General features: G+C 30.3%; 1 protein-coding gene across 4 annotated transcripts in view; it reads right to left on the reverse strand.

Moving 5' to 3' along the window:
* The window catches only part of LOC124365368 (A disintegrin and metalloproteinase with thrombospondin motifs 16), a 169,582-nt gene that overhangs the window by 15,560 nt on the left and 135,229 nt on the right, over window positions 1-18,793 (reverse strand). For 3 of the 4 annotated variants that reach the window (XM_046821346.1, XM_046821350.1, XM_046821361.1), the window contains 6 exons: window positions 16,035-16,121; window positions 14,022-14,256; window positions 12,175-12,301; window positions 10,809-10,938; window positions 8,391-8,533; window positions 4,291-4,346 (listed from right to left, as the gene is read on the reverse strand). In XM_046821346.1, the coding sequence (XP_046677302.1) occupies window positions 4,291-4,346; window positions 8,391-8,533; window positions 10,809-10,938; window positions 12,175-12,301; window positions 14,022-14,256; window positions 16,035-16,121 (778 nt within the window). Of the gene's footprint in view, window positions 1-4,290; window positions 4,347-6,256; window positions 6,310-8,390; window positions 8,534-10,808; window positions 10,939-12,174; window positions 12,302-14,021; window positions 14,257-16,034; window positions 16,122-18,793 lie in introns of all 4 variants that reach the window. The other variant, XM_046821356.1, reaches the window with a different exon arrangement.

Below are 18,793 nucleotides of genomic sequence, written 5' to 3' on the forward strand. Positions count from 1 at the left end.
GAGGAGAAAGTCACACGTGGGTGTATAAAAACAAGCCATACCTTAAAATGGTCTAGAAAAAACAATCGCTAAAAAAAGTAATATGCGCTGTTTTCCTCAAGAGTACAGAACTGGTGAATGCTTTTAAATTGGAGGGACATTTAACTGTCACAGGAAGTTGGTATATTGAACACTGCTTGTCAGAAGTTCTTCGGAACTTAAACATTGAGAGATTAATTTTGCACCACGACAATGACTCTTTTCACATTGCTGCAAAAACTTTGGAGTTTTTGGCTGAAAATGCATCAAAACAAAAGAAAGAGAACCCCTTTTATTCATTTGATCTTGCTAAGTGCGACTTCTGTTTATTTTTCAATCTGAAGAAACGTCTGCATGGTTGTCACGTCTTCAGAAACCAAAATTTATGATTGGATTCATAAATATTTTTACTCCTTTTCAAAAATTGAGTGGCTGGGCGCTTTCAATAATGGAAAATCTTATTTCAAAAGTGCATTGATTCTAGAAGGGAATACTTTGATCACACCTAACGTTTGGTAAGTCTAACACAAAAGCTTTTCATATACCTCACAACTTTCTGAGTGACCCTCGTAAAACATACTTTGGTACTGATAAAGACAATTACAAACAAAATTTTAATTAGATTTAAAATTGATACCATAGTATATTATTAAAATCCTGTTGAATAATGATACAATTTTCAAATATATCGCATATATATTTGTTGTTTTTCTTGGCAGTGAAAATCAATGAACTACATAACCAAGTAAGATATTAATTCTTAAATTTCCTAATGAATAGAAGAAAACCTGGAATAAACTAATAATAGTAGAAATGAAGAAAATTAATAATAGTAGTGTATTATTACTTGAAAACAATACCAATAAGAGAAATTATTTAAAAAATCAAAAGATAAAGTAAGATAACTACTAAGATAGCTAATGTAAGTAAAAGATTATAAAAAGACAAATGTCTCCAAATCTACAGAAAAATTATTGGATCATACCAACGTGGATATGAACTTTACAGTTGAATTTCCAAGGAAGTTACAGAAATTTAATTGAAGAATTGAAGCAGTACATTTGAAACCAGCATAGCTTTTCATACTATGTTAACAGGGAATAACACACATGTTTTAAGATTTTAAACATTTTAAAAAACTATTGTTGACACCACAATTTGGCCTACTTATTGTAGAAATATAAAAAGTCAGTTTTTAGGAAATTTAATACAAAATAATACAATTTTAAAAATTATTAATCTTAAAACAGTGCATTAGAAATGAAAAAAAAAAACATCTCTTACAAACTGACCTATTATCATAAAATATGTTTATGAGTATTAAGTGTGATATATTTTTTAAGAAAAATGTATTTAGCTAGATGGAATAATTAGTGGTTTTACAAGTATTGTGGTAAAGTACTAGTTATAAATTAAAATCCTCACAAATATTATTTGAATAAAACCGATTACAAGCTGTCATGTGCAATGTATAATTTTGAAATAATAATAAATAATTTCATACTGAGGTTTTATTTCTAATACTCTAGTGTACTATATAGGCCTAGCACAGAAGAAAGAAGGAAAGTACAAAAGTAGTTGAATGAAATTAGTACATGTGTTGGAAAAGGAGTAACAATTTTATTGTTCAGTATGATTTTTTGTGGATTATGCTTGGTGAATTTATTTCAGCAATATATTATTTTTCTCTTTTATTTTATATGATTTGATCCAATAACTTTTAGACAACAGTGATTAACTATCGACCATTCTAAAACATGATATGCAATACCAAATTAAAGCACAAGCCATTCAAAGCATGCTGTTTTCACTTTCATGTAAAATACTACACGATCGTAAACATTATTTTATTTGCCTTTCACCAACATGCAACCAGTTGTTAATCGATATAAACTTAAACCAAACCAAAATTAGAAAATTAATTACTGCCCAAAAAATTCCATTCATTGTAAAAATATAAATTGTGTTTTAAATTTTCAAACGTTGCCTATTTGATTTTGTTGTGTTAAAAACTTACTAGATATCCTAGTATTTTCTTTGGTAAAATCAAAAACACATAGTTTCAAAATCGTTTTTATTTATCATTACTGTAAAAAAATATAAATATTTTTTAATAATTTTTCAACTTTGATAACATTTAATTAACACATGTGTTTATGCAACACATTAACTAAGGGTAAAAAAGACAGCATTACACACTGAAATTTAATGTATGATACAGTAAAAATAAAACAAAAAGAGAATAATAAAATAAGAATGTTTTAAAATAGCATTGTTATTTTTAAGAGAACTGATTAATTATGAAGGAGAATTATGAGAAACATCCAAGAAGCGGCACACAGACCAGACTTACCTTGATTAGCTGGCTCCTTGAGACAGGCATGGTAAAAGAGGACAGAATTGTTTAAGAAGTTAATTAATTAATTGACCGTGTATATATATATATATATATATATATATATATATATATATATATATAATATGAATGATATGAAATGTAGTTTTAAACATGTAAAATAACTATTTTAATACATGTCAGTATATCATAGATATTCATTTTTCAGATATTTTGTGTAGGTTCTAAATTAATCAAATTAAATTTAATTTATTTTGAAAAATAATATTTAAATGTAAAAGAAACCTGTGTATGTGAACAGTACAGAAACTTCTATTATAATTTTTGTAGAAGATATTTCCAATTTGTTTAGAATCCTTACAACATAATTTTCATTAATAAAGTGATGAACAAGGTCATAGCTCTCTAACAAAGAGTTCACAACAAAGACCATATATACATATTTATTAATGGTCTTTAGGTCATGCCTCAGACAGAGAAAGTATTAAGAGTATATGGAAGTATTTAGGTTATTTAGGAATAGAACATTTTAAAAATTATTCTGAAAACCAGTTGATTAATACTCAGTACATTTCGAAATCCAGTCTGTGCTGATCTTAAATTTTATGTTACAAGTAGTTTCATCGTTATGATAAGATTTTCAAACTGATGAATAAAAGCTGGTCTTCAATTTTAAGCCTGAGGTTCAGTAATTTTTTGTCCACCATTTGTTCAATGGAACATTTCAATTTTATTTTCATCGAATAACAACACTTTACGATGATATTTGGACAAAGTAGAGATTAAAATGAATGATAAGGTGCTATAAGCAAATGTGAAAAATCATAAACTACTGTTTGCGCAGTAGCTACTGCGTGCACAGGGGATTTGCTACAGTTGGGGGGGGGGGGAAGGGTAGTGGCGTGCAGGTAGTGTGGGGCCAGGGTGTGATTATGGTCCATGTGATCAAGTACTGTCAGGAGTCATAAGTCTTTTCAGCATTCGAGACAGAACCACAAGACATTAATATAGTAAGTAACAAAAACAGCACAGAAAAATAAAGGGGAAACTCTCTTCAGATAAATCAGTTAAATTAGCAAGCACATTGTTAATAAAGAAGGAGATCATAGAAAAATTTCAAAGATTCAAACCCTGTTTTCTTTTAAATTCAATTTAGCTAAAAAGAATTGAAAATATGTAAATTGTAATTAAAACTGTATTATTAATGATAAGCTTCAAAGAAAATTATTTAGATTTGTAATTTAAAATTGTAAATAATGCAACAATTTTTTAAAGTGTTGAATGTAAGAATATTACTCATAATACAGTCAAAGATTTCAGTCCAGATAGATTATAACTATAAATAAATTAAAGAAAAATATGTAGGGAAAGTTGAAAAAGAATTATATTGATTGATCACATTTTTAACTCAAGTACCTCTCTCAAGAAATAAGTAAATAAAATAGAACAATCACGAGTTAGGTAGAGGCAAGGTAGTGAGAAATGATGGATAGTTCAGTGAGAAGTTAAGTTTGTGAATAGCAGGAATATAGAAGAAGGTCCATTACAATATAGGACTGGTTGATAAAATGGTATTAATTTAGTTTCTGAGTAGGCAGAAACAAGGACAGATCAACAGATGATAATAGAAAGCCAAATAGGAAAGATTTATGGAGATTTCAGTTTCTGAGTATACATGGTTTTAAGGATGGTTCGTATTATACATTTAAAGTTCAGATTGTGCCAAGGTAGGCACATGGAATCTAAAAGTAGTTGATATGTAATGGGTAAGTTCAGTGTGTGTTTAAACAAAACAGTAGAAACAAGAAAGGTCGACAGATGATGGAAAGTTGAGTAAATGGTCAGTAAGGAAAGGTCAAAGAGACAGTGAAGGACAAGAAGTCGTCAGTGCAAGTGCAAAGTCTCTGTGAACCTACCTGCAGTTCCTCTGTTGCAAACCTCATTGGGATATTGTCTTCGGCACATGTCTAATCTGCAAATAACAGTAGTAATTTTATAATGGAACAAAATTCTAATCGCCTTGAACCATTTGGTGTACACCTGCCAAAGAAATCCAATCTAAGGTTCGTTCAACGCTGTGTGACCAGAGAAATAAAACCCATATGACACCCAATGACCTTCGAATTTTAGAAATAAAATCTATTTAATTTTCTGTATTTATTTTGATCACTTGTATTAAATCTATCAGTAACGTGATCTATCTTTTCCTGAAAACCATCTTTTATTTTAAGTAAATTGTACTTTACATTATAGAAGCATATTTATAATAATTTATAAGGTTTTGATTTAGTTGATGTGTACAACTGTAAATCAAAATTGTTTGAAAGTTAATTATAACTATATGTATTTTTGTAAAACTTTATTTAAATGATTTTACAGTAAAATATTAACAATGTTTTCCTTTCGTGAAGTTTCAGATATTACTGTATAATTTTGAAACAAATCACAACTAACAACTTTCAACGTATCATGCTAACAACTTAAGAATAAACCATAAGTTTTGTAATATCATTTGCTATATTGATTGTTGATTTTCTATACACTATGTTCTTGCCCACACATTTGGTTGTCCTTTACCTAGTTACAATGTTGATGAATAGAACTGCTGCATTCTTGATAACCACTTCTAAAATTCTACAAATATGTTAAGCAACTTCTACTAAAATAACCATTCCATGTATTAGTTAAAGTTGCAACATGCCTCAAAAAACAGTACCTAAACTTACACATTTCTCCAAACTGAATTGTTTATGAATTAACAGTGATCACACTGCAACTAACAAAAACTGTAATATTTTTTAGCAGAAACAAATTAAATGTATCATTATGAACCTTAGAAAATTGTATATTATCACGTTTTATCTTATAATTTATAAACATAAACAAGATCTAAAAACCACGACTTTGTTAATGGACGTAAGGTGAATGAAAAAACTCAAGTGAAGTATGCATGTGATACGGGATGTAAATGTTATGTTACACTAGACTAGTTTATTTTTGACTGGTTTATATCTTCCAGTTGAACCTACTCTGGGTACAGAAAAAACCAATGTGTCACTTATATCTGGGTGGATGTCAATAACCACAAATGTTAAAATATTAAGGCTGGATTAATAAAATAGGCCTAGTCTACTGTGGAGGATGACTATTAGAGTGAATGAAGCTTCTATAGTGTTAAAAGCTCTCGACATTATAAACATGAGGGGGTACCTCCTTGCCTATTTCGACTGGAAAAGGCTGGAACAAAGCTAGTCTTTCCTTCCAACAAGGTGACATGACAGAGATATGGAGCTTACTACTCCTCCTGATGGGATCTCGACAGTAGGTGGCCCCTCCCACTAACCTTACCCACCCTGAAAATTCTCTTTTCCAGAAGCAAGTGCAAAAGTCCACTTAGGACTAAGTCCAATGAGGGGTTCCTACAGCTTCGTATCGTCAAGTATAAAAAAAAGTTAAGGTAGGAAGGAAATTATCTCTTGCCCTCCTCTGTGTGTACTAATGCAGGCTTCAACATTAACTGCAAACATCACTGCAATGACATAACAGGACTGTGCTTTGGGAGGATGTTTCTGATCGAAGGTTGAATATCTGTTTTATGAGCGATTTGTAAGTACAGGTACATATTTTTAGTTGAGGCAGGTTGCAATTCCCACAAAAACAAATGATTCCCCCAAAATAATAATGAACCAATCACCAACCTGGACAAAACAATTTTATAAATTAACAAACTGGAAATTGGAATACAACCTAAGTGAAATACAGTTTGCAAGTTATTGTCAAAGTTGATGTTTGGTCATTATTATATGAGTTGAGGCTACAGCACCAGAGAGCACACTATGTACATGTACATGATCATGATGGTCTGTACACAAGCTGACGTACCGGCTGTGCCCTTGGTACATCGGCCGGCCTTGCGTCGTCTGCACATGTCATACCTGTCCACACACACTGAAGTACAGTACACAACTCCATACTACGATACTCAATTTAATAATGTATACAACTTCCAAGTATATATCACTACTTTCAAAGATTATCATCATTTGTTTCATATTGGTGTCTAGTGAAATAAATTACAAGAATACCCAGCAAATATAACACTTTACAGAATTACACTAGTGGTATACAGATGTATGTAGAACAGTTGTTCACACGATATACATTTTGAACAAAATTATTGTGTTTCAAATAATATCTGCCAATAAGATTCTACAGTAATTAAATTTGTAAAAAATTTAAATTGTAGAGTTTAGACCTACATTTAAATATGCATTACTTTTACTTCTAAATAATTAATCTAAAATACTGGCTAATAATTTTGTGGTCATTTTGTACAACATATTCTTCTGCTCATAAAAATAAGCTTCTATAATATTGTATACTCTAAAGCTTTAGTAGCACTTTCTATCAAATTTTAAATTTTGTTCGATGTCCCATTGTAATTAAACATGTACTACTCTTCTATGCATGTATTAAAATTGTTTGTTACAGTGTGAACAATATTTAAATTTCCAATACTTTATTTTACAGTTTTTTTCTGAGTACCATTAGCCAATCTTTTACACATCTAAAAACCATTAGTGACTACGTTTACCAATGGATATACTGAAAAATGTCCTTGATTAACCACTAAAAAAAATATTTATACAACTATTTTAATCCTGAAAGTTTTGTGAGTCCAATACAATAAAATGTTAACCTCTAATAGTGCAACAAAAATTAAATTAAAGATATTATGTTCTAGTCAGATGAAAAAATGTTAAATCAAATGAAAATATACAGTGTAAAAAATAGTGGGGATTTAAAATTGAGATATTCTTTTGTTTTAAAACAAGTCTATAAATTTTCATCAGAATGTTTGAATACAGTATATTATTGGTAGTGCAACTATTTGGTATTAGATTTTGTAATATGTAGGCTGTTAGCTTGATAATTAGTATTTCATATTTTGGACTTGTAGCTTATAAGTTGCCAGTGCTCTTTCCACTGTGCTAATATTGCCTGTATCTGTTCTAATATACCCATCACATGTTAAGAAAAATTTAGATGAAAATATAAAAATAAAAAGAGTTGTAAAAATTAACACATAAAGTTTTAAGCTATTTGTTTTGTTAACACTTTTTCTAAGTACTGGTAAGCAATAATTTACATTGGACCATTGTCTTATCATACAAAATGTAATGACAAAATTCCGGCATCTGTTTGATCATACATTACAAACAATCAAATAACATAGATATAATGAAATTTTCTGATTGACATAACTAAGCATAAAATCTTATGTAAATTAGTAATTGTGAATGATATCTGCTGGCATGTGCAGCACCAGGTTATTTAACTAAATCTGTTTTACACAAATTTCTTACTTTAAACTGTTATTAAAATATGTGAAACTACACAATTAACAAGCTACAACCAGTTTCGACAGTTAACATATTTTGTATCCTACTTTTTGAGTGATAAGTACTGGTACTTAAAATAAAAAAGAAAACAGGAGTTTATTTTTAATAACTTATTATAACTAATATAAAGAATGGAAATTATGGTTTTACTTTTGTATGATTGCAACAAAATACTGTGATCCAAACACAAGTAATATTTTATTTACTTCATAAATTATTAAAACTAAAACGTATAATGTAATGTGATGTTAAATCAGTGAATTTGGAGCATAGTGATTTTGGTTGAAATGGGTGTAATAGGTTCTGACAATCAAAGGACAAATCAGAATGAAAAAAAAACCTGTAGTAATAGTAAATATCCAACTTTCAAATTAAACAATTTAAATTTGTTTCTTACACCATGTTCTTTTTCCATCTTAAAAAAGATTGATTTCAGAATATTGCTAATTTAATTATAAAACATATAGAAAGGAAACTTTTGGTTAAAAATTATGTTTTATAAACATGAGAACTTAATAAGATTTTATTATACCATTTTCTGCTTTAATTTAAAGTTAATAAAGTATAGCAGGTTTGAAATTACATTAATGAAGAGAGCTTTGTTCATGTCTTACTTAGTGACAGCGACAGCGATGTCATACACTGGTAGCCGTCTCTCCCTGAAGAGATACTTGCCCATATCCGTAAGGGCAGCTGCGGAGTCGATGGCATCTCGACCCACTCGGTTCCGCTCCAAGTAAGGTGTTGCATCACGTCCCTTACACAAGTCACAGAAAAATAAACATCGCAGTTCAGTAGAAGATTTAGGTTATGTACAGTAAGAAAGGATTTGATAAGGACATCAAGAATTATTTATCCACTGGTAGTTACCCGTGGCTTCACTCGCAAATTTGAAGGCCATAGCTTTCTTAGTGAAAGCTTTTTAAAAGTAATATGATGCAGTCCTACAATTTTTTAAACATACGCAGACATATCCGGTAAATATTATTTCAGTATCCATAGTTGAAAGATTGAGAACATAAACACAATTTTGACTGGTTCTATTTTAGGTTTTGTTGTAAGAATAAATATATACATATAGGTCTCAAAAACCTAATTTGGTCAAAAAAGTGTCAATTTCTGTCCGTTAAGATTACATTTAATTTTATTTTTCTATCTGAGGTATTTCAAGTGCTATAGTTAAGTTTGACTAGTGCCCCAATACAGTAAATATATACCAACAAAAACCAACTTCATAAAAAAAAGTTTTTCAGCTCTTTTAATTGCCTTTTTGTATATATTTTTCAAGTGCCATAGCGATAGTTTGTTTTTTGTCCCGATAAAGCAAATACATAACATACATACAACTGAAAGGTTACTGCAATCCAAAACAGTCAGATACAACTGATTAAATTCACTTCTGCTCTAATTTATTTACGGTTTAATAGTTGTTAAATAATATGTTGTTGCAATGGCCAAGATAATAAACACATATGTGGGTTTAGGAATCCAACTTAGATTTAAAAGCGTTTATTTGCGGTCTGTGATATTTCTGGTCCTATAAGTAATATTGATTTTTACCCCGATCAAGAAAAAATGTGCATTCGTAAGCTTAAAAAGTCTACTCAAAAGCTCAAATGCATCAACTGCTGTCGGTTATACTCTGCTTCTGATATAATGGAAACAGTGTGCCATCCCTTTACCTTTTCTTTAACTACAGTAAAATTGTTAAAGGAGACAACCAGTTTTGGTAACCTACATGCAAAACATTTATAGCTTTTTTTCATCAAGGTTGATTTTATAACACTGTTTCAATATTATTTGTAATGCATTAGATGGTTTATTCGTCACTGATGCAATATAAAATAAAAATTAGATGGTAGCTTTATCTTTCCAATCTGCATAATACAACTGATTAAGCACTGTATAATTTTTCAATTTTTCTAAAATTTGAATGTAAAGAAATGTTTCCGCCACTTTTGGTGAACTTCAGCTGAAAGTGTTAACAGCTGTTTATGGTCAATTAACTTTTGGATTACGAGTCCTAATTATTATGGTTATTTTCTAGAATTATTAAATATCCTGAGCAAATTTTCCAATATTTCTCACAGTTTAAACCTTGCCTGGACTTCCACAAATAATTCAATACCAAAATTAGCTAAATCGGTTAGCAAATTATATATATATATATATATATATATATATATATATATATATATATATATAGGTGACATCCAAAAAGTTACCATCAAGGTCTTCTGAAGCCATTTATGAAAGGGAGAGTTGATTTAATGTAGCATGATTTAGTGTATTAGTTTGGTAATACTATGGAGTAAAAATTATTCCTTAAGAAAGAAATTAATTATTTTGTCATCCAGTATTTATAAAAGATGAATGTGCCACGAAAATTGTTTTAAAAATATTAACAATAGCGATTAGTGAATAGCTATCACTAAAATAACCTTTTACAAAGTTTAAGAATTACATACAAAAAATCAAAGTTGAATGCTTATTTTATGACATGAATACTTTTCTTTTTGAATGATCCATCACTAAAGAGAAAATATGTAAATTCTTTATTTAGTATATCCATTTGTATGCAGGTTTATTATGATCTAGCAACCCTACCAAGTGAAGTTTCAAAAAAACTAAAATTAGAGGATCTTACTTGAACTTAACTTAGAGCCTGTGACAGTTTTCCAATTTTTTATTTATTTATTACTAAAAAAATCTGTTATTATCAAACTTTAAAGAACATTGGTTTCAATATATTCCTGCTGTAGATAAAGCGTAAATAAAGACATTTTTGTAATTGATTAGTTCTAATTAAATATCTTTGTATTTATACAGCAAATATTCAAATAATTTTAAGCTACTTCTTAATATTCATATATATATATATATATATATATATATATATATATATATATATTAAAATTATAAGTTTCAATATATTAAAAAAATAAATATTTTAACAGAAAACCATATAAATTGACTACTTGAAACTTAGTTAATCTTTCCTCAAAGTATGTTAATTAAGTTACTGTACTCACCCTAGAAATAATTATTCCTGCTATGCTAATTCGTATTTTAGGCCCCTTTAACAGTTTATACCTCATGTCTACGCCATTCCAGAAGGAAACAAAATACCTCTTGATTTGAACATTGTTCCCACCATGCAACCTGAAATAAAATACGTAGTTCATCAGTAAATTTTATTATTATCAATTTCTCTAAGAAAGTCAGTAGAAACGTAAACTAAACAATTTTTATAAGCTTTACTGTCCAAAAGATTAAGCAGGATTGGTTTGATGAATTCTACTACAATGTACATTTTAAATAACTGTAACCAACCATGTGCGTTACTATGAAAGTACATTGAACTTTACGGATGTTTTTTATCAAAACTTCACACACTTACACAATAAGACAGACAAACAAACATATATATATATATATATATATATATATATATATATATATATATATATACACAAAACACACACTAATATTTAATTCTGCTCCTGGACCAATGAAACATGATCCCAGCCCTTTAGTTCTCTCAGTGCTAGGAATCTTCATGTTTATACCCGTACTTGTGTTGTATTCACTCTCGTTCAAGTGGGAAATGTGCCAGCACTACAATGGTTAGAATCACATTCCATTGATTCACTAACAAAATTGTATTAATGAGATTAATAGGACATTTTAAATAAGGACTGCTGTGGCTGAAAACGTGCAGTAGAATCCATGTAATACAGAACACTTTCCCCCTGTATTTAGCCATGTACTTCCAACATGATAACAAAATTTTTCACATCATTTCTTATCATAGCTACAAGCATACTTCTAGACAAGGAAATTTATATAACATTTAGATAAAACAAATTCAATGATTAAAGTTTTACCAAACCCCTTAAAACACACACACACACACACACACACACACTTATTAAAAATTTTGACATTTAACAAAAAATTAGTTTGCGGAAAAATGCAACAGTTCATTTGGTTTATTAGAAAAAATAATTTTAAAATAGTCATACTGAAACTTTAACGGCACATGTTTTAGAGTTATTTTATGATGTGTCTACTACTCTAAAAAATAGCAGAGAAAAGGTTGATCATTTTATAAAATTAAATCAACTAGATTAATCTACTTTCTTGTAATGAATGTTCATATATCTAATAGTAGTATTATGGAGTCATAGAACATGTTAACAGACTGACTGCGGTAATCAGTCACAAATACTATCCCCGCTGTCCTAAAGTGAAAGTGTTAAGTAAAATAAAGTATATAATAAAAAAAAACGAAGCAGTAGTAGTATACAAAATAAAGATCTTTCACTTGCTGACAGAATTTTGTTTCTTATTTAATTGTTTACTGAAGACTAATACAAGTAGCTAATCACTACTAACCTATATCCATCATAGTCAACAATAACGAGTATCTCAGGGTAGATGACGTAGGGGGCTTCTCTCTTGCTTATTGTTGCAGATCGCTTACTTCTATGTTTTTGAGGCATCTCATCTGGTTCCATAAAAGCTGTAATATAGTATACAATGTAATATTAAAATAAGTAAATTTTTAAGCAATGAAGTAACTAATTTAACAAAGACATAAAAATCAGAGTGATGGGGCATTCAATCCATAGTTCTTAGGATTACGTATCCAGTGACATGACTACCATGTGAGATTTCCAGTACACATGGTATCAAAAAATCTTAAACAGAAATATGGTTTCTTTATGACTGGCTGCCAGCTTTTTTATGCTTCCATATTATTATCTCAGAGAAACCTTAGAAATAACAAAAAACTCTGACATAGAAAATAGCATAAAATTATCAAAAACTGATAGTCTATGATAAGAAACCATATTGACCGTTGTTTGGTCCTATTGATTGTTGATTGGTTAACCTTCAGCCAACCATGATACAGCTCTGCCCACTTCAACTCACCTGTTTAGGGGATATGTACTATTGGCTTTTTTGGTTTCCTCTGTTAACTAAAGATGGGTTTGTTAATCAAAGTACGTATATAATAGTGTTAAAATATTTTGTACAGTGTAAGTAAAAAAAATATAAAATGATAATTACAATGTTTAAACGATAATAGTATGATGATAGTTGATGTAAAAATTAGTTTTCACTTGTTGAATGATCAAGAACGAATAAGAAGAAATACTGTATTCAATTTTTCTTGTTTCTAAAGCTCACTATATGTTTTTGGAATAAAAAATTGTTACCAAATGGTATAATTTATCATAAAAGAAAACTGTAAAATAAACAAAAAGTATGTGCACAAAAATAATTTTGAAATATTACAAACTAATTGATAATAATACAACTTGTATTAATACTTTTACAAAGTGGTTGTATTATTAATTTTGAAAATATGCAATGGGATATGAAGGACTTAATTTTGGAGAGGGGATGCAAATTCATTATTTCAAAACTGTAAAATAAACAAAAAATATGTGCACAAAAATAATTTTGAAATATTACAAACTAATTGATAATAATACAACTTGTATTAATACTTTTACAAAGTGGTTGTATTATTAATTTTGAAAGTATGCAATGGGATATGAAGGACTTGACTTTTGGAAAGGGGATGCAAATTCATTATTTCAAAACTGTAAAATAAACAAAAAATATGTACACAAAAATAATTTTGAAATATTACAAACTAATTGATAATAATACAACTTGTATTAATACTTTTACATAGTGGTTGTATTATCAATTTTGAAAATATGCAATGGGATACCAAGGACTTGACTTTTGGAGAGGGGGTGCTAATTCATTATTTCATATTCATGAGAGATGTACATCAAGCTCTTTTTAATACTTTCACGACGACATGTAGACCATCGGGTACACGCGATCTTTCACAAAAGCCGTTGTGTACCCGTAGGAGAGATCAGATTGCAGATCTCAAAACGTAGTGTTACAGACTTTTTTATTTCACTGAACGATGGCAAATGTCTGGAAAAATCCTGTTTCCTTCACAATCCTTCCATCATAAAAAATAAACTTCAAACAAAGAAATGTTTGTAAACAATAACACTATGAATTCCAATTGGCCATCCAAGGATAATTTCAGCTGTTATATACTAGAAAGCATTGGTTTTAACTGGTTTTGGTAAAAATGCTGTTATTACAGGTCCATGGGTCTTTACAACGTGCCTGGAAAAATATATGAGAACCAGAATAAATCACTCATGAATGCAGTACAAATTTTAAAATAATTGTGTTATAATTACCATAATCACTCAATTCTTGGTCTATTGTGTGGGAGATGCTGCGTCTGTATACAATGTGATGGTGTTTGGGTTGGAGAGGAAATCCTTCCCTCACTGCCTCATCTTCGCCAGCCTCCTCATCTAGGAACGCCTCATCGTCGTCATCACGAGAGAGCGAGGGATGATTAGTGTCCAGGTGCTGCCTCACGCTGGCTGGCACTGGCTTCACAATCAGTTCATCCCCTATCGTCCCTTCCTGCCAACAACATGATGGTTTCATAGCTTTTGACTTTGTACTCGGGCGTCACGGATCCGGGATGGAATTCTGGTGGAATTATAACACCAATTGAAATTCTACATCAAACTATTTGCTCCAGCACATATACTTATGTACATTATTCTAGTTAAATGAAAACTGAAGGCATGAGGACTAAGACAGACTTGTAGAGTGAGAAAGGGCAACATTGCATCCCTAAAATAACATAAAATTAATATAAGGACATCCCTTTACATAGGTAAGTAATTTAGGATGTTAGTGACAACAGTCAGCTGATCATTAGTCAGCAGTTAAACAATATTAATAACTCAATTAGTATTTTAAATGAGGGGTGGCCCTCAGTAAAACCTTTATTATTCTGTTATTATTTGTCGTAAAAAATAAATTTGCATAAAAATGTTCATAAGAAAGTAACCCATATTTCACTATCCTTCTAAATGTTTAACAAAATCTGCCATTTAAAAAAATTGTATATGACCCCCATTATACAAACACACAGAGAGAGACAGTAAACTAAGCAAGATTGGGCTATGATTTAAATGATATTTCTGTCTTATTTTGACTTGAAAAATCAGATTCTGAAGTTTGATAGAGTAATTTGTGGATACCTTTTATACAGTGCAATACATATATACACTATGTGTTAGCTTGAGGACAAGTAGATTAGATGGTTAAAGTTTGTTATTGATGATGAAAGGTTTATTGACAGGATAATAGGATTTTAGACATTTGTCATTGTTAATTGTTATAACATATAACAATGGCAAATGTTCAAAATCCTATTATTCTTTCAGTTGCAATAGGTTGATATATACACAATCTGCCAAAACGAATTCAGATTAGAATGTAAAATAATGTGTTTTACATTACGGTATGTGTAAAAACCACTTATTTGAATGTAAGTAATATTTACCCTCATACAAAGAAACAATAATAATAATATACAATTTATTACAGTTTTAAGCTGTTTATCTGTAATTTTTACATGATCAATAATGATTGAACAATGTTAAAAAATATACATAGATTAAAACATTCTTTCTGAAACTCATTAGAAAGACATTAGAAAAAGAATGTTTGCAACAGTATATTGTGTCTCAAACTGAGGCCACACTTTTAATACATTTTAGTGTTTTTAATTTTTGTATTTATACATTTTCACTACATAATCATTAGAATGATTTGGGGTATCAACATTCTCTTGCACAGTCATAAAACTACAAAATTGACTTATTTCAAGGGGCTAACAGGATTCTAGAACTACTGTACTTGTTTATACACTTGCTAATGAATGTTTACAACACTAATTAACTGAAAGTAAATAATGGCTGAAATTAAAGAGTATAATGTATAATAATGTTCAAGCTAACTAATAAGAGAGCTGCAAGAAAGAATGAAACTAACTTATATCCTCTACTTTCTAATACAGTCAAGCGGCCTTGAAGTGAAAAATGATTCAGGAGGCTCATGAATTACAAATTGTGAGTTTAGGTCAGGAAAAACTCTTGCTTAGACATCTTCAGAATTTGCAATTTCTGAAAAATGTTGTGGTTTATAGAAACATTTCATAGAACACCCTATCTAAAAGTGTGAATTTTAAAGTTATCGTAAAAATTGGAATATTTGGCAATCGTCTTTCTACCAAGGGAATCTTTATTGGAAAATACGTACTGTTAAGAATAACGAAGCTCAACTCAGAATACGTTGGAGTTTTAGAAGAAAATAATTTTGTTGAGATCGATAAACTAGAAACTCACAAGTAGAAGAGAACTGTCAGCAGGGTCTTTGTGCAACAAGATGGCCGCCTGTCTCTCTTCATCTTGGTATGGATCTCCGATCTCCTCCTGTAACAACACCAGAACTTTATGAGCAATAGCTACATTAAATTTGTGTTCAAGATATTGAGTGATAATTAGAAACTGACTGATATTATGCATTTTTAGGTCTTACGTATATGCAATAACATCGTTTAAAATGCGCATGAAGTAGTGAAATCATGATATTTCTGTAAACTAAATTCTTTTATACTTCACAAAAGAAGTTGTTAACAATAACACACCACATCTAAGAATAACACAAAGCTAAGAAATGGCAGTCTCATTTTATACTATAAGTTAATTTAAAGCTCAAGTATGGCATGTATCACTTGTCATGTTATGAACCATTGTTACACTATGCTTGTATAGCATCGTTCTAAAATCATATAACTTTAATGGTGTGCACCGTGTCAAAATACTGTTGTTCAAATAGCCTCATTGTAGGGTTGAAAACCAAGTGACAAAAAAGGCTGCAGGTCTATGAACTAACTGACAATTCAGTTGTAAACCCATCCATCCACTGTATCAAAGTAAAAGTGACAGTTGTATTGCCCAGTCCCGTTACAACCTACTCTCTCGTTTATGACGACCCATGACAAAATAAAAAAGGGAGGGGATGAAAGAGGACTTCTCTCACGAGCTTGTAAAAGGGACAAGAAGATATATCTGTCATATATTGAAAGGGTTGACAGAATTTTTTATTTGTGGAATGATAATAAACTCCGTTTCTTCCAGAAAAAGGCGCAGATACGAATATACCAAAACCGTCTAATTTCCAGTTCATTATCCAGTTCTCGATCATCAATGTTGGCGGCGGATATTCACCGATTTCAACGTATGATATACGCAATAAACTAATCAAGAGTTAACGTACCCTACCTATAGGCTCTGTTACCAGATAGGAGATTAGATAGTGTGGCTGCGCTGTGGAGAGGCTGATCTGTCTGCATTAGGGCATGCGTTGATGTAACTAGGTCACCCGTCTTTAGCTAAGGGACTGTTACAGTTCGCAGTGTACTGGACTTGTATTTAGTGTTGTAACCTGGAGATTGAAAACGTCAGATATGGAGATTGTACAAATGAAAGTAAAAAAAGGTCCATCACAATGTAAATATATAACTTACTTGCTGAACGTTTATATTCATGACCTACTTTCATGGGAAATATTCCCTGTCGATATGTCTGAGATATTTCATAATACTCCACATCTTCTACTTACAAATCTGATGACCAGTTAATTTTTTATATGTAAATTAGCATTCTAAGTAGTTTAGGTTATCTTTAATTGTAAAAAGAAAGTATCTTGCATTCACATTCGAGTATTGTGTACCAGAAATGTTGTGCGCCGCGGTGTTTCATAGATAGCGCTAAGATACTAAATATTTTGTTTAGAGTTGTTGTTATCCATTTTAATTTTCTAAAAGCCTAATTCAATTATTTTGGCGCATACAATTTAAAATGTTGATAATTTTCATTATTGTCAGAGTTTACTCTATATAAAATGTTTTCTAAGTTACTTCTCTGTAACTTATTTATAACTATTATTCATTTACTACTGGAAAGCTCGCAAACGTTTCAAGTGCCAATAAATTTGAGTATTGGATGAACTATCTTCTTATGTTACATAATCAAAGAATTTACGGATCACGTCGACTGTTTAGTCTACTGATTTAAACATATCCTAAGTGTAAGGCAAATTTATTTTCAGGCACCGCCTATTGAAAAAGACTATAAACGAATCAGAAGGATGAACAACAAAATTGCAATTTTAAGCTAAGCCTTTTTAAAAATGTAAATAACATCAGACACTAGACGGTCAGATTTACAAAAATATTCTAAAGAATGAGGCATTGTAAAGATGTTCCAATTAATATTCTAAATCATGTCTAATGAAGCGTTAATGGTATAACGTGGTACTTCACAAAAACTGCACCAAATAAATAATAACTATTGCGTTAAACAAAAACATCAAAAACTCTACTGAATTTATTCCTGTTATCTTGTCTAAAAACTATAATCACTGACTGGTACACCAAAATGTTTATTTCACTAAACTACACAAAACTGATGCCACATAAAGAGTGTGTGGAAATAAAGAATGTGCCCCCAATCAAGATGCAAAGAACTTCATTTTTTGAAACTTAAAAGTTGTTACGTTCCATTGAGAAATATTCTTGGTACATTGCATTTGAATGTTTGAATCATTCCGACGTTACTGAATGAATAAGGATTCTATAATCACACCAGGCCCTAGTCAACGTTGGTAAACCTTGCAGTACTAAGTTCATTTACGAATAAATTCCTTACCAAAGTAATATATTTATCATTAGTTTAACCCACTTGTGAACTTGCTAAAACAAAATTCTGGTTTGTTTACAGAACAGGAACATGGCAACTGAATACAGTTGGATTTAAATTTGAATTGTCGTTTTAGGGAAGATAACAATCCTTAATTTTTTCTGATTTTTTGTAAATTTGAAGATATGAATAGTTATCTAAACATCGTTTGTTTATATTTGAAAATTGTTTGAATTGCGTCCAATTTTTTGGTATACACTCAAAGTTAAAGAAATTCCCCGTAATTGGTACTTCCCCTAAAGTATAATATTGGAAGACGGATGAGGTACTGCTGTATGCACCGTAATAAAAGTGAAGTCGGTTGTTGTAAGCCCAGACTACCGAGCTGCAGCAATACCCAT

Source organism: Homalodisca vitripennis, chromosome 1, assembly GCF_021130785.1.
Source record: "Homalodisca vitripennis isolate AUS2020 chromosome 1, UT_GWSS_2.1, whole genome shotgun sequence".
Lineage (NCBI taxonomy): Eukaryota > Metazoa > Arthropoda > Insecta > Hemiptera > Cicadellidae > Homalodisca > Homalodisca vitripennis.